At 35.2% G+C, this 18,144-nt stretch overlaps 1 protein-coding gene across 3 annotated transcripts in view; it reads right to left on the bottom strand.

Moving 5' to 3' along the window:
- Nucleotides 1–4,438: 4,438 nt before the first annotated feature.
- The window catches only part of LOC137239738 (uncharacterized), a 144,042-nt gene continuing 130,336 nt past the window's right edge, over nucleotides 4,439–18,144 (bottom strand). For all 3 annotated transcript variants that reach the window (XM_067765360.1, XM_067765359.1, XM_067765361.1), the window contains one exon: nucleotides 4,439–18,097. In XM_067765360.1, the coding sequence (XP_067621461.1) occupies nucleotides 16,046–18,097 (2,052 nt within the window). In that variant the 3' untranslated portion in view covers nucleotides 4,439–16,045. The remainder of the gene's footprint in view (nucleotides 18,098–18,144) is intronic.

Below are 18,144 nucleotides of genomic sequence, written 5' to 3'. Positions count from 1 at the left end.
ATTTTTCTTTTTTTTTTTTTATTCCATAGATTACGTTCATTGTACTGCAAGAGGAGGAATGCATTCCGAAATCCTTTGCATTCCTTTTGCTTTTCAATATTATAATACACTTGCGGAATGCTTTTAAATTTTATTATTCCACATGAGGTATGCAAACAGGAATAATTAGTTCTGACTAATAAAAAGGAGTAACGACTAAACAATTTATTCATTCCTTCAAAAAACAAAGATTAAACGGTGCAATCCAAAAGTGTAAGGCCAGGAATGGGAATGCATGGATTTAATTCCATTGTTATTGCATTCATTAACAACTCTGATCAATATGAGCTGATTGGAATACTTGATGCTGGAAATATTGGACATAAATCCAAAATATTGCCCTTATTACCTCATAACTGTACTACTTTAAAGAAGTGCAGCATTTTTGTTATTATGGAAGCTTTGGACGAGCTCCACAGATTGAGGTATCATAAATTCCAACTATATCAAAAATAAATTTCACTTTTTTGTAGATTATTACTTTTTCTGCCATTCAAATAATCAACAACATTGAGCTTCCTTTGTATTTGTGTGTGACTTTCTATTTTCCGCATCATTTGTCACAATGTCGTCGTATTTCACAAACATTTTACAAAGTTATGACTAAGTGTTTACTGTGGCAAATCTGCAAATTTCTCATAGCCTTTCATCAGTGCAGATTTTGTTGGTGTATGCTGCTGACAGCTATGGAATTATTGTTTATATTTTTGGCTTTTGGTATATTTGATTTATTAAATATGGACGTCCGTTTACTCTACTAAGTAATGCTAGATTGCTTTCCTGGTGTACACAAATACCAGTGCGCGTATGTATTTGTAAAGTAAAGAAAATTATATTTTGATAAGCCAATTTTAGTATTGAAATTGGATAGTATGTTAACGAGCAGAAGGCTCACATATTGAGCTTTAAGATGATGCAGATCCACCGAATTCATCTGCATCATTCGCAAGCAAGCATTCAAGGCAGCCGACTTTTCTTAACTCATGCGCTTCGAGTAGAAATAGTCCCTTTTAACTATTTGGTGGGTCAGTCTACAAAAAAAAAGTGGAAACAAGGGGTTTTATTCTAACCAATAACGCTTGCTTCAACTTTCTCTTATAAATTATAATGTTGAGGGATAGCCAATTTGCATCATTGTGCAATCCGAAGTACGTGATCTATCCGCATGTGGTATGTGACATACTAATAATTGAAGCTTATGTGAATTCCCACCACAAAATTTGAGGTGCTAGCTATCCTAACTCCTAAATTGAATGTAACTTAGAATTTATTATTCAGCACAGGAAATGATTGCACTTAAGCTGACTGGCCCATTGAGTTTTATGTTGTAAGTTCAGCTGTACAAATAGCTGTGAGCTGGGGTTCTAGAGTATAAAAGGGTTGGTAGGATGGTATTCTTACGAAGTACTTATTTAAAGTTAAAGTTCAACATAGTATTGTTTCCCTTATGCATGTCCCAATCTGACTTCGCTCCAGGGCAGGATTTCTCTCTCTACCCAATTGCAGGACAACTCGCCCACAATATACTATGCAGGTCTAGCTAAATAAGTTCGAGCGAAATATAGATAACTTCTGTGGATGTAAAAGAAATTAAATTCAAAAAGTTAAGACGTGCTTTTATTTTATCAAAATGGCTCTAAACTAACTAAACTACAGATATACACACAGACCGTGACGAAGACTTGTAACTAGCTGGTCTCAACTTAGTAGCCATTTCAAGATGAAAGGAGAAACGGACGGCATAGTTGGTTGATGCTTAAAACGACCGGCAAAACATCAGCTGTGTTCATGAATTTGGTACCGTGGCTCCGGACTGATCACATGCCTTCTTGACCAAACACAGTTGATACCATAGCCATCAATAAGCGCTTATTGATGTGAAAACTTCTTTGCTTACGGTATGGGAGGAATACAGACGTAAGCTAAAAATTGTATGAGAGATGCGGGAATATAGAGTGTCAATGTAGACGTAGGGACTGGTATATTGTATGGGGAGTACAGAATATAAGCGTAGGTGTAGTCATTATACTGTGTGATGAGGGAACAATGTAGTCGTAGCTGATACTTGGCGGTTTGTTATCTAAGTATAGTTGAGTTATCGATTTGTTAACGAAATGCTATAAATTTGCTTAGTATAACAATAGTCATCAGTGAGTTACCGCCTTTCTATCAACGATTTATCGGTTTGTTATCGAAAATTTATCTATTATTTATAGAAATACTGAATGTTATTGATTTGGTTATTGAAAAGTTATCGATTTTCTATCAAATTGTTATCGCTTTTATATCGAAAAGTTATGGATTTCTTATCGTAGTATTACCAATCTCACTGTATCTCATGAAATAGATTTTATCTGATAAAGTTGCCTATGTTGTGGTTTAATTTCATCCCCTGGGTGATATTTTTTTAGCTCAAAAACGGTTATCTGTAAGAATTTTCTGATTTGCTTGCAGAAATTTGTACTTGAAACGTTTTTCGCGATAACTCTTAAATTGACTACCAGATTGTGGCTGCACATTATATTTTCCTGCTGATCTTCTTCTTATTATGGATAAGATAAGGAGACTGGTGGCCGCCATGGTGAGATGGAGAGCACAATTTTTCCAATAAGAAAAAAGTTATCAAAGAAAGGTCACCTTCGGCATTGATTTTACATCACTCTGAGTGTAAATTATTAATTCGCGCTTTAACTGACGTCGATTGAGAGCACCGGAGGAGTTCAAGTCTTCGTCCCAATTTAGTGATAGTCTCCCCTACTTCCGCTTACTAGGCGGAGCGTCTTCGTCCATACGCATAACATATCTTAGCCAGTGAAGCTTTTGGGTTTTTATTTCTGCACTATCTCCGGACAAGGTCATACATTTTCCGGAAAACTTTTCTCTCGAGCGCTCCAAAACCAATTTCATCTTCTTTCGACACCGTCCATGACTCCGAGTCATACACCAGGATAAGTATAATGTGCGACTTGTTGAGCGTGATTTTTGTTCGTCGAGAGAGAGTTTACTTTTCAATTGCCTCTTCAGTCCATAGTAGCGCTTGTTGGCAAGAGTTATTCTCTGTTCTCTGTTGGAAATTATGCCCCTCAAGAGATATATGATATGGAAAGAAAAATGCGTATGGCAAGTACCACATCTTCTTTTCTAAATACTCTTACTTTTGTCCACAGATACAATATCGATATCTTGCCAAGTGGCATTATTAGCATCAGACATATTTGGTTTGTCATATGTTGATCTTTATTTCACATACCACGCCTCCTTTATATCGAAATTTTCTGCGAAGCACTGAAGCACTCTATTTCCTTCAGGTTTGTGCACATTTCATCCAAATCTGTCAACGATGTTTATACGCAGGAGTTGAAAAAATTTCATGTAGATACCATATAAGAGTTATGTGGGTCCACAGTCCCTTTTGTAAGTTTTATATAATCAAGAATGGCATTGGCACAAAATTACAGTGATGTAGCTGCAGTAGTTTCCTATATGTATGATACTAAAATCTGGCTCTGGTAATAGGATATTTGTATTTGCATGCCTTTTGGCTTGTTGAATCCCAATATGGTATCACGATTATCGTTAAGGATTCAGGATCGGCCCTAACCTCAAAAAGTAGAAAAAATCACTGCCGGTAGGTAAATTTTGATAGCATTACCACATCTGCATTCTTTTTTTGTGCGGGTTTGTATTTTAAATGCAAGGATATAATCCACATATGATTCCTAACAACATCCCGAATCAGTCCCGAAATAATTGCAAAATTATCCCGGAAACAATTTGGAGACTGTCCCTAAATTATGCCAAAATAGTCCAGATTTAACATTTATCCCGAAAACAATTCCAAAATGTACCGATAATAATCCCGCAACCATTCCGCAATAGTTTAGAAATAATTCTTAAAACAGTCCTGAAAACATTCCCCCAATGATCTGAAGATATTCCCAAAATGATCCCGAATTGTCACGATATAATCACAAAAATAATCCTAAACCTATCAGGAGATCGTCCCGAAATGGTCCCGAAATAGTCCTGAAATAATCGCGTAATTGTCTGCAGACAGTCACGAAATTATCCTGAAATAATCTTAAAATGATCAGAAGATAGTCCCGAAATGATCCCCAAATTGTCGTGATATAATGCCAAAAATAATAACGAAATGATCTGGAAATTGTCTTAAAATCATTCCGCAAAAATTTTGAAATGATCTGGAGATAGACCCGAAATGGACCTGTAACTATCACAAAATAATCGCGCAATGATCTGAAGATAGTCGGGAAATGATCCCATACTCATATGTTGTTATATATATCAGATGCCACGCCCCCAAAACTCTAATGATACCCCTATGCACTGAAGAATTATATTTACACATTTTAAACAAGCAAATCAAAACAAAAACAAATATAATTTTCGAAATTTTTTATTCAATTCATCTATTTTATGGAAATAAGCAATTAGAGTTTAATTTGTAAACTAAACCAATTAGAAGCATCCTCATTATACTCTTCTAACTCGTAAGTACTTAATGATATATAAATTGAATCAATCAAAAATATATAAATATTTGCATAGAATTGTTTTTAATTATATAACTTAGAAAATATTAAATATACAGCCCGAAATATAAATGTATAAAAAACTGTAAATTAATATAAATATAGTAGATGTGAATACACATGTTAATAAATTTTTATGTACATATGTTTATGTATGGTATAAAAAGTTTATGCTAGAAAAATTTTAAATATATTTTAATATGATTTTTTTTTTTTTTTGTTTTTTTTTTTCTCATTCACTTCGATGCATTAGGAAAGCAAGAAAATCTTAACTCTAATTTGAAAAAAAAAAAACTCATGTATGTTGATTATTATATATTATTTTGTTATATATGTGTATCTAAATAGTGACACGTAGTTTTAAATTTGTATATGTAGTACTAAAAAAAGAAAAATTATGTCTTGGTTTAAATGTATATGTTTTTATATTCTTTATAGAGATTTCAAACAAAAACTTCATACTCTGGGCAAAAGAGGATCTTAAAATTGCTTATAATTAATCAGAGTTATCTTTATATTTTTTATTATGTAAGCGGTTAAATAAATTATAAATATTCACTTATATTTATGTAACGCGTTATATATAACAGCTCAATGTTACTTACTTAAATCTATAAAGTCTTTGAAACAAAAAAAAAAAAAATATTTGGTTGATCTCTTTTGTATTTAAGAAGCAGTTCAGCCTTCTGTGCCTTATTAAATTATTTCATTATATTATGAAACAAAAAATCTATTTAGCAAATGAAGAGAAATATAGTATAAATTAACTAAATTAAAAACCAACATGAGAAATAAATCATAATACCAGCCGAGGAACCCAACGAAGAACTTTTCTCGTTCGATATTGCTTTAATTCAAAAAAAAAAAAATGTTCGAAACAAGGGAAATTCGAAAGACCCGTTTCCGCAGAATTTGTTTCTAAATTAATCATACAAACTTTTCGTTAATTAAGAACATTTGCGCTTGAGAGCAAAAGAAACATCTAGAGAAGAACCCTACCCATATCCGTTCTTTATGGAACTTGTTTTTTGACTGAAGAATATCAATCTTGGTGTATCTCACAATCTGAGGAAAGGTTTTTTTTTTTTAGTAAATACTTGAAATTGTAGGTCTAGTCACACATACCAACACTGTATTTTTAGAATTTCCAGTTTGTTCTCGAAATCTAGAGTTTGTGGCTATACAATTCTTTTAAACTTTCCCAATTCTCAGATAAATAAGGTGACGCCATATGTATACTGACACTAAAGTGTGAAATCGTACTACTATTGTAAGAGGTGTATAATAAAAATTACTGTGAAAAGTGCTCGAGTTAGTTATTTGGCAATTTAGTGACACGAACCTCTAATAATGAAGCTAGAAAGAGACAAAATTGTTACAGTGTGAACAGTATTGCTTCGATACCATCTTGTATGCGATACCTGTTCTTAGGAAAATTTTGGAAGAAATTTAGTGATACGGCAGAAGTTTAAAGGGAAAGTAATGGATACTTACTCCAATCGTACTTATTCAAAAGCCACATGCGATATAAAAATGTTCCAAAAGACCGCTCCTTAATTTGAGACTTATGCTAAAGAGTACTTGAACAACCCGTTTTTATGTATCTTCATGTGTGTAACGTATTACCCGAACTAATACATAATCTAAAGTATATATAATCACAACAACAACTAGACGAAATTCGTGTACAAACTATATTTACTTTTTTTAAATGGCTTCAATTTTCCTCTTCGATATTGGTCTGGAAAATTATTCTAAATCAAGATACCCTATTACTCATCTACAACATTAACTTTCTTAAATCGCTTAAATTTTCCCCTTCGATATTTTTCTGAAAAAATTGTCGGGATTCGTTGATTCCTTCTGATTTCATAGTTTGTCGTAGTCGTGAAACCACGATTCTCAGATGTGTGTTTTGGTTTTTTGTGCATGACAAGATCTAGAATATGTACCAGCCAACAGGGATTTAGCTGAAACAATGAATTTTGTAACTGTAATGCTGTAATCCATACCAATCTCGAAAATGTTTTCGAAAACCTCGGAAAAATATTACAAAAAAATTAGAGAAAATTGTACGACAATTTCGATTTTTATATTTGTAGTTTTCTGAGTATGAGAGCTCAATCAATTTAAGTCTAAATAGTACAAGGTAAAGGGCTCTCAAACTTCGCACTGATTTTTGACAATTTTTTCCGAAGGCGGTTTTAGATTTTTCTTCATAGAAAGGGTAACAATATTTTTATACCCAGCTATACTTGTACAAGGGTATTGGATAACAGATGGTTTTACAGGTATAAAAGAATCGAGATAGATATAGACTTCCCATACATCAAAATCATCAGTATCGAAAAAATGTATTAAGCCATGTCCGTCCGTCTGTCCATCTATCCGTCCGTTAACGCGATAACTTGAGCAAATATTGAGATATCTTCACCAGATTTGGTTTGCGGGCTTATCTAGACCCAGAATTGATTGGTATTGATAATGAGCGAAATCGGTTGATAACCACACCCACTTTTCGATATCGAAAATTTAGAAAAATGGAGATAATGAGATAATTCAAAAACGAATACCGCTAAGCTAATGAAATTTTGTAGGTGGATTGGTTTATGACACAAAACAAAAATTCCGAAAATATTTTGGAATATGGGCGTGGCACCACGCACATTTAGAAAAAGAAAGTTTGGAAGTTTAGCAAGCCGAAATCAAAAGCCGTTAAAGATTTGACATTGAAATTTGGCAGAGACACTATCCTTGCCAAATTATATAGACTGAGTGAAGATTATCAAAATCGGTTAAAGACCACGCCCACTTTTCCTAAAGCCTTATAGCACTATTAACCACACAAAGCAAACAATAACAGCGTTTCAAGCGCAAAGCTGGGTATGTAATGTTCGATTTCATCCGAACTTAGATTTTATTACTTGTTTTAATTTAAAAAAAAAAAATAAATCTGAAACATATTTCGACAAAAAATTATTAAAAATCAATACGAATTTTGAGAGGCCTTTATATAACTTGTACTTACTTAGGCCAAAATTGATTGAGCTACAAAAGTGCATACTCAAAAAAGTTCAGAGAACTGCGAAAAAAAGTTCGAAATTTTGTTGAATTGTTTTAAAAATCGTTTTGGAATTATGCTGCGCAGTTTTAGTTACAAGGTTCATAAAGCCTTATTTTGAAATAACGAAAATTAAAAAATAACAATTAATATACGAAATTTGATAACATTTCTTCTGCTACCCTTTACTATACGTCACGGTACTTCACTTACAACGGGTAAAAGTCAAACTAATCATCATGCGTTGTTTCAACTCCGCTGATATAGCCTGACAGTGTGTACAACTCCCTCACATGTTTATCTTTACGAGCGACTGTATTATTAGCGTATCAGATTCTAGGGTACAATATAGTCCGATTAGGGGTGTGAACGATGCATCGCGGCTTCCAAAACGAAATCGAATTCTAAATATACCGCTTTTGTATGCATGGCAAAAGCCTAGAACTTCGACAAAATTTTACATATTACATTTTTTTTAGTATTTCACACGACGTTATCGCCTTGATGCATCATAGTTATTGTGTATATTCGACATCATGAAAATTCCTTGAAAGACCACCCGGTCAGCTTTATAGGATTTTTTTGTTTAGACTTTCCACATATAAGTTTAAATTTAGCTTGTTAGCTTCCCATGCCGAGGTTTGAGGTAAAACGACGTCATGACCGAAGAACAGAACTTTTCCTTTCAATTCATAATAAATATCGCCTAGAAAGCATCACCGCTCAAAATGTTGTAAATGTATATTTGGTATATCTATATTACGTTTTTAAGGATGTTTTCAATTATAAAAATGCAATAATCAAATAGGAGAATGCGTTTTGCGCTGCAAACGGGATTGCACAGAGTCATGGATTGCCCAGACTTAAATTTGATTTGTAAAAATTTTATGAAATCCGTTCAATTTTTTTTTTTTTTTTAGATCAAACCTAAACGAATTGTAGGAAATCAAAACACAACCCTGCTTCAATGCTAGTTCTTTAGATTTTCTCACTACGCTCATGAAAAGATCGAGCAATTGTTTTTCATATTTTTCGTCGTATTGCGCTCGCAATCTTGCATATTTTGTCTAGGATATAAGTAATCCGTGAAATCCGTGCTTCTTACAAGACAGCGAATCCCCCTAAAACAAAAAAAGGTACGTTTTTGTAGGTAAGTATAATTTGATGTGTATATTATTATCTTAATTTTTTTTATTCAGACTATTGTTGCGAGGAAAAATTTGGGGCTATCACCTGACTCTTATTATTAGCTTATCTATTTATGCGGTTATATCTTTTGCACTGTATACAAACACCAAATATACGGTAGAGAATTAATTTTTAAACCAAAAAGATTGATAATGAGCTTAGGAGACTTTTCTTATTAACATGGCTTTAGACGGAAATCAAAATAAGAATTATGACACTTGAAAGCAGTGCTAGCCACAATAGCGCGTTACACCAATGCTGTCCAAGCAATGCCTCTTTTGGCTCCGTATAGCTCCCAACAACATTATCTTGGCTCTGGCTGGCTTCCAACAACCACCAATTTGCACAGAAAGTAATGACGGCATGCTTTGAAACTCAAATGGAACTAAAATTTGTAATTGAATTGGTGACGGTATGCCACACATTCAAAGGAACAGCGAGACAATCGATCGACAGTCATTCACTTTGGCTCCGGCTGGCTCCCAACAATAACCAAATTAATTTCGGTTAAACAACAACACGCACGCAAAATGATCTTAGCATGCACTCAAATTGGAAGTAACGAATAAAAGTAAATTTGTTTGCTTTGTTTTATCATATTTCAGTATCAAACCAATTTTGTTCGTATTTCTTGTTGTAATTCGCGGGAAGGATGTTTTTGTACTTTTAATTGACGTTGTTATCGTTTGACTCCTTTGGTCATATTCCTTAAGCAACCTTGCAGTATAAAAAAATTTACAAAAGTTTATGTACCTGTTAAAGAATGCTAATTTGCTTATAGGTCTCGTTGAGCAGAACTCAAATAGGGTTAGAAAATTCTTCAAACACCTTAAAAATCTTGGGTAGTTGGTATGAAAATCGGTTTTTCCTACCTTAATCCACACGTCTCCCTGTTACTCAGTTGGATGTGCCCTTAAAACTTCTAAATGATTTATAGAGAAGGCCTTTTCAACGGCATGGCTGATAGCTAAGAAAATAATGGGAATGTAAGAATATTTGTTTATGAAACACTAAAATTCGGTTTTAAATTATTTTAGTTTTTTGACCCAATGTTCAGCAATGGTCTATTGATAACTAGTTTTCTTGCACGAAAATTGGTTTGCCTTCATTAAAAAGTCGTTTTTCCTTCCCGCTATCACTCTCTATACCATTACTACTCACACTCCCACTAAGAATCCCACTTACTTTACCATTAACATATCCACTTCCTCCTCCATTTCAACTCCCACTCTCTCTTCCCCTGCCATTTCCTCTACCTCGCCTACCTCAACACCTGCATCAAATATTTGGAATCTAGCAGATGAGTTCCGGTCAGTTAGATTTTTGGCAAAATAAAATTTAACGAATGGCCGGGAGAATATACTGCGAAATTTTTGTCAAAATCGGTTTAGATCTTTGGACGGCCAAGCGACACACACATATATATATACATCCATTTTATTTATAAGATTATATTTACTGTTATGATCATTCAAGAAAAATGTCGGCGGCACTGTACAAAGAAGTGTTGCCAGGCTACGTCAAATTTAGAAAAACCAGTGAAAAGTGCGACAAAGTACGTGTTTGCTGGGTAGTTACTGCTGCCAGATCACTGTAGTATTTTTCAGGCGGAAATAGTAGCCGTAACCAAAACAGGAGAAACACTGGCTCTAGTTATGCATTAGGAGCGATACAGCTATCATATGAAGAAGCGGCAATTGACATAGGTCCTAGAAAGCATTTACCAAGCGGGCGAAGGTTGGTCATTAAACAATCTTTTAGTAACACTGTGGGCTCATTCAGTTTATGTGAGGTGCTCACGGACCGGTCAGTTCAACCTAATCTAACCTGGGTAATTACTCGCACACTACTACTAAAGGGCTTATATTACTTCTCTATGGAACCGCAAAGATATTCTAAATCAAGTTACCGAAATAAGTTGCGTTATGAAACACCAGTATTTTAGCTGTTCCTCAAAATTTTGGAGGTGCTTGGAAAGTTTCTTATTTCGATTCATGTTGTAGTCGACGAGGCTTACAAAAAAATAGCATTACTGCGCAGGTATTTTCATTTTAAGCCAGCTGACAAAGTGCTTTTGTTTTTTTTTTTTTTTTGTTTTGGCCGGCATTGCTTTAAAGATGAAACGCGATACCTATACCAAAAAAAAGGTTAAATATAATCGTTTAAATATTCGAATAATATCTAACGTAATTTTGAAAAGTAAAATTAAATAATTATCGAAAACAGCCTTAGAAAAAAGTTTAATAATATGCATACAAAGGCACTAAACGTTTTTAATTATTTACGTTAGAGAGGTAATTATTTTTGGACTTATTTAGAGAAATTGGTTTAAGAAAACAAGGACCGGCCTAATGAATTATTAACATACATATTTATGAAGGTATATATGTAACTCTTTCGTAGGTAATATATAAACAATTTTTAAAGCTATTAAATAAGAACATTTGTAAAAACATCAAAAATAAAGCGCTTTCGGTTTTTTGCAGAAATGTTAGGTTATGGCTAAAGATTTTTGAAGTCGAAGCCAAATCGAAGTTGTCAAAAAATTCATATGAGCGTGTTGATGTGACTTCATTTAGAAGTATTGTTACTATAAATCGATCAAATGCTGTCGAAACTAACTAGTTTGAATTTGATCATTATGAAATCTTCAATTAACTCATGAGTGGTCACTGTGCCCATTTGGGATCATCTCATCATTGCGCATAGAAAACTTATGGATTGGTGCCAGTTCAAATATGATTTTAGTGTTGGGTAGTCAGAAGGGTGCTGACTAAATATTTTAAAAAATATTAATCAACTCATTTTTGTATAGTTATTTGCTGAATTTTCTTAAAAACAGCACTTCCAGATTTGTTTTACTTTTGAATTTTAACTATTCAAACAACATATTTTTAACATATTTGCCTATAATATATTCAATTCAACAAATCAGTAATAAATTCCAATACTATACAGTACCGTAGGAAGAGAACAAAAACATTTGCTTTATTCAAAGGCTGATTTATCCAGTATGGGTACGGTGGCCACATGTGTACTTCATATTACACTATGTTCAAACAGAAAAATAAATGGAGGCAATTTCAATTTAAATTGAGTGGTGTTCATACAATTCCATTTAGCTTACACAATAGTAATTTGATAGCTGGTTGTCTCATCTCTACAGCAACAACATACCTTTGTTCAGACTGTCAAAATGTACGTGTTCGTATTAGAAGAATGGAATGGAATGAAAACATAAAACTTTGAAATTTTTGCGCGTTGTACGAAAATGTGTTCAATGTTTTGGTTTCATTTTGAGTTTGCCATCTTCTTTCGACAATCCCTACTCCAGTGAAATGAAAAAAATAAAATCAGCTGATGAGATGAGCCAACCATATAGTTGAGCCATGGGTAACTGACATTTAAATCTACTCCTTTTTTCGAGGTTACATTTGCAGTTTGAAACAATTTATTAAGCAATTTTTTTTTTTAATTGGGAATTTATTATTCCAATTTATTATATGATAAATTGCCTAATAAATTTCCCAAATGGTATAAATTGCCAATTTGGTGTTTGTTTGCACATAGTAAAACATAGTTTAAAAATAAATAATAGATTGTGACGACCGTTTGATATAAGTAAGGGCCTTTTACATTAACCCTGGTTAAGGTAGAGTTTAACTAGAGGATAGAAATCCTTCAGATTGTTTCACTTAACATTTTCGTTCTCACCAGCACAGGGTGACTCAGTTAAATCGATAATTGTGAATACTTTGCAGAACAAATCGCAAATATTTTTTGTAAATACACGAAAACCAGCAAAACAGCTGACTTTTGTTTACACTTTTAAACTGCACTTAACTTATAGCGTTTTCTTTTATGAAATAAATTGTTGCCTTTGTAAATGGTAAAAACTTAATAGAGTTACTCCTACCCCAGAAAATTTTCAACATTTATAGTGCATACAAAGAACATTTAAACTCACCATATTCACTCATATTAACAGAGTATATGTGGAACTTAAGAGCGAATTGAGAGTTTCACAGAGTTGCACTGCCACACCGCCATTTTATACAGGGTAAAAGTGTAACGCTTTTGCGTTGTGAGCAGGCAACAATTTTCACAAAAGAACGAAATACCCCGTAACTGCGTTGCCTGTTTTTTAGAATAGAGCAACAACCCTTGCGTGGCGTACAAAAAGCGTAACACTTTAGCCAGAAAAGAAAACGTTATTAGAGTCGAAGATTCAGTTAGCGAAAACAAAAGTTTGGTTAATTCATACAAGCTAGCTGACTGAAGGTGGTGCAAAAGGCCTTTAGTAAGGAAATCGGTCAAACCCATTGGCAGATTTTCAACTTACTTTTTAAGCCTCGGTTTTTCAGTGAAAGTTAAAGTTAACTAGAGTTTAATCTTGCCAATTTGGTCGCTTAAACTGATATGAGTAGTAAAATTTTTTGTTATCGAACAAAGTGGCCAGGTTAAACTCGAGTCAACTTTAACTGAAGCTAAAACTCGCACTGAAGAACCGGTTCTTAGTGATCGCTGGCTAGAGCGCCCTCTAGTAACAAATGTTGTAAATGCGTGTTACAACAAAATAGTAGAAAAGCTCGGATTTCCTTTTCCACCGGCTTATGAAAGAATGAAGGAAAGAATTTCTAAGAAATAACTTAAACAAAAAATTCGGTTATTGAAATTTAAATATAAAAACATAAAATAAAATGTTATGGCTTAAACTTTAGCTTAATTTATGTATGCTTTAACATTTTATGCAGGTTTTTTTTTAAGTGTATACTATTTGCAAATGTATGAGTGTAGTTAAAAATGGCAAAATGCCGCCAAAAAAAGACGGTCCGTGGTAGGTACTGTTGTTGTACAAAAGTTACAAAACTGAGGTCTTTTTCTCACAAAGCGAAAACTTTCAAAAAATTCGATCAAAATCGTTGCTAATTACATTGTGCAAAATTTTCAAGTACATTATCATGGAGGCGGAGTAATTACGTCGCTGCATAGTTGAGCTTTATCTTATTGCAAGAAAAAAGCTTTTTTTTTTTGTCTTAACTCAAGATTATTTAAAGTCTACAATTTTTTTCAAAATTTGTTTCAGTGTAGTAGGGAAAAAAACATTAAAGCTTTACTAAAGTTATAAGAATGTATTCTAATAAATACTTTTTGTGTACATTTATGGTAGTCCGTATTAAACGAGTTAGTTTTTTCGTAGTGCTAGAATTTTGTGAATAAAATTTTTTTCAGTGTAGCTTAACTCCTCTACCTTGAGAAAATGTATTGATACCAGAACAGACGACTACAGCTGGTGTTGTGTAAACATGATGGGAAACCTAGAAAGATAATTTCCCCACAATTAGTAACGATGAGAAAACCTGTATCAAAGTCTTCAGCTATAGCCCATTATCTCTTGAATACTATACTGAGCTCAACATATAGTATAGGTAGTTTGAAGTGGACAATCAGTGAGGACCTCACATAGACTGAAGAAGTCCATATTGTTACATAGTATAGTTATTATCCAATTACCAATAGAGAGCTGAGCTGTAAGTATGAAACTCGTGAGCTTAGCTGATATGCCTGCCTTTTTGAGAAAAACTTTCTGCATAATTGGCAACAGAGACTTAACCTGTCGGAAGTTCACCGGTTCAGGTGAATAGTCTGATAATCGTATTGAGTTAGAGATGAAGTATGGGGGTATTATTTTCCCTGCAATGCGCCGTAGTCGCCACGGTATTTGTAGGATCAAATTCCATTGGCCCACGCCAGTTGAGCTCTCCAATGGTAGCGCATTGGGTGGATAGCATCGTGTCGAAGCTTTTTTCTGCTTAGAAATGTTGGGTAGTAAAGCGGAGAAGACACTGCTTGCACTATCGAAAAACGGCGACTGTATAACGAAGGACTATAGTTTGAATAAGTGGAGCCAATTATTATAACATCTACTCTGGCATGGAATTCCATACTAAACTTGCTTCAGATTGATATTATTTGCAAAATGGTCTTACCTCGAACTCAAATAAAGCTTTGAGGCGCACGCTTTATCTTGTGTGCCATTGGGTTTGTACCGGATTGTACCCCAGTTGTGCTAGCTTCACTTTACTTTCAGTGGGATGGAAAGCACTTCTAGACAAATTTGAAGGTATGTTATCAACCAATCAATTTCAATACTCACTGCAGCGTCTTCCAATTGGAGTTTGCTGCTATGAAAGATGCCCTGAAGAGCGCTGTATGTGTTTGAAAGCTCAACATATACTGAGACAGTCTAGGTAGCTTGCTTAAAATACTCTACCTTTAGCCTTTGTTGTCAAATGCCCGACTTCACTCACGGTTCCAAACACAACGCGCTTAAAATAATTTGGGAGTCAGGAGAAAACAATATTCCATTATAGAAATAGGAAGAGGAATAGGAATAGGAATAGGAATAGGAATAGGAAGAGGAATAGAAATAGGAATAGGAATTGAAGATTTGAAGATTTTAAGTAGGAATATGAGCTCTACAAAACGCAAAGATAAGCTGCTTGTTAGCGAACTATTCACAGCATCGTCTGCCTCAGCTATTAGCTTGGCGGAATGAGGATAAGCCCATACCTCGTCGTAGGCAAAGCCGGTGTAATTGGATAAAGTCTCGCCTTTATTTGGAATATGCCTTCGAAGCCATTTTGTACAGCAAAATAAAGACTCCACTCTTAACTGCCCAAACCCACAGGCCGTTCTAGTCCAGAGCAAGAATAGAAATATGAATAGGGGTATGAATAGAAATAGGAAGAGGAATAGGTATAGGGAGTAGGTTTAGGAATGGGAATAAGAACAGAAATAGAAATTGGAATTGGAAGAGGAAGAGGGAGAGGAATGAAGTAATTGGGATTATAGCAGGCAAAGAAGGTATATCTGTTGACTAGACTAGAAAAAGAAGAAAGAAAACGAGGATAGGAAAAGAAGATGCAAATAATAATAAAGGGATAAAGGAAAGAACATGAAGAAGGCATAAAAGGGAGGCAGAAGCAGAAAATTAGAAAGGGAGAGATGAGAAGCGCTGAAAGTATAGCTTTTACAATGAACTCCATACTAGACAATAAAAAGCAAATACGACCTTAGTATACAATAAGATGTCAAGGTTATATCCCTCACGTCCATCGTCTACGTCCGGCGATGCAATCACTCCGCCACTCCGAAAAAATGCCAATTCTTGCACAGTCTTATTAACAAGTTTCTTCATTATTCAAAATTGCGTCTGTTGCAATGACTCTGATGAGGATTTCTTTATTAGACGCGCTTGTGACGATTCTGAGCCTTCGCTCACATGATGCAATAGCAAAGGCGCCATAATGCTGTAACCATCTGGGGTTGTGGCTGCAAAGGCATCCATACAAATCGCTTTACTATTTGCTAGGTTAATGTTATTATTATTGTTGTTGTTATTGTTATTGTTATTGTTAATATTAATATCGGGTGTTAAATTGGTATGTAAAGTAATAAAGGCCGTCGACATTTCTAAGTTTGTGCGCTTCGGCGGTCCATCGACGCTATCAATTAAATCATGCGCACGTTCAAGATAATTTGGATTTGAAGTTTGAGCCAAAATATCGAGCGTCGAATCATGTTTGAGGGGCGAGCATTTGCGAAGTTTAGGTAAAAGCTCGAGCTCGTCACTTTCGGTTTCAGGCATTTCCACCGAAGCGCTAGGGAAATCCAAACAAGGCGTAAGCAAACGTGGATAATTAGAAATATATTCGACGACTTCGCTTGCGGTTGGACGCTTTTTGGGTTCCTGACTCCAGCAAGCTTTAATTAGACCTTCCAGAGGAGGTTTAACACCAGTGGGTATTTGTAAAGTTTTACCGCTTTTGATATATTCCAAAGCTTGATTATTCGTAAGACCTTGATAGGGATATGAACCAAAGGTGATTATCTCATAGAGTACCACACCAAAAGCCCAAACATCTGAGCTGGGCGTAAACATGCCGAGCGCTAGCGATTCTGGTGCCATCCAACGTACGGGTAGCATACCCTTGCGATTAAAACGGTAATAATCACTCTCGTAAGTGGAACGCGCCATACCGAAGTCTCCCAATTTGACTACACGTTGTGCATCCACCAAACAATTGCGGCACGCCAAATCGCGATGCACATACTTCTGTGAAGCCAAATAGGAGAGTCCACGTGCTACATCCATTGCGTACATAGTTAAACGTTTCGAAGAGATATCTGAATCCTCAGCAACTTTTTCGTTCAAGAGATGACGACGCGCTAGCAAGTATGTCTTCAAATCACCGTACAGCATGAACTCCATTATCGTGTAGATCGGTTCTGTCTGCAGACATACACCCAACATTTTAATAATATTTTTGTGATTGAACCGCTTCATTGCTTCAGCTTCGGAGAGAAAATCTAGACGATCTTCAGTGGAAGCGCCCGCTTTCAAAGTCTTCACCGCAACTGCAGTCCAGCCAGTAGCACCAATTTGCGCTTCACCACCATAGACAGTGCCAAAAGCACCCTCACCCAAACGTCGATTCAGCACAACATTCTCTTTTGGTACCTCCCATTTATCGAGCGTATTTCCTTTATTACGTGAAGGTGATAGCAGATCAATACCGAAATTTTTCATTATTTTTGCAGACTGTTTGAGTTTCTTATCGTAACGTTGCTTCCAAAATAAGAACGAAGTGAGCGACACAATCAGCACCACAAACAAACAAACAATAGTCGTAAAGGTGAAAGCAGCGCTATCACAATCCTCATTTAGAAGCTTCGCCAATGTCGCAAAACTGCAATCGTATGTACCATCGCTAGGACGCTGTCCATCCGCAAGCCATTCTACTTTATCCCCATACAACTCCAAGTGTCCACCGTCTGTGTGCATAGTGTTGCCAACTCCTAGCACGCGCGGTTTAAATTTGCCCACACGCTTGAATTGCATTTGCCGCCACTGTACTATATCTAAATTTGTGATGCGCGAGCCTCCTTGTCCAAATTGTATATGTCCAGAGAGTCCCGTAAAATTTGTCTGCCATATGAGCTCTACAAAACGTGAAACCACACTGCTTGTGCGCAAACTATTCACGGCATCGTCATTCTCGGCTAGTAACTTGGCGGCAGCATGAGCATAAGCCCATACCGCGTCGTAGGCGAAGCCAGTATAATTCGATAAGGGCTCGTCTCTATTTTCTGTATGCCTTCGAAGCCATTCTCTCACTGTTATATTTTCTTGCATGATAGAATCGAGCTCTCCATAGGGAGCATGCATGATGCTGAAATGTCCTTCCGAAGCCTAAAGTACAAAACAGTTTATTCCAATTTATTCAAATAGCTAATACG

The sequence above is a fragment of the Eurosta solidaginis genome, chromosome 2 (assembly GCF_040869045.1).
Source record: "Eurosta solidaginis isolate ZX-2024a chromosome 2, ASM4086904v1, whole genome shotgun sequence".
Taxonomy (NCBI): Eukaryota; Metazoa; Arthropoda; class Insecta; order Diptera; family Tephritidae; genus Eurosta; species Eurosta solidaginis.
The sequence above is the reverse complement of the archived record's forward strand: the minus strand, read 5'-3'. Positions and strand labels throughout refer to the sequence as shown.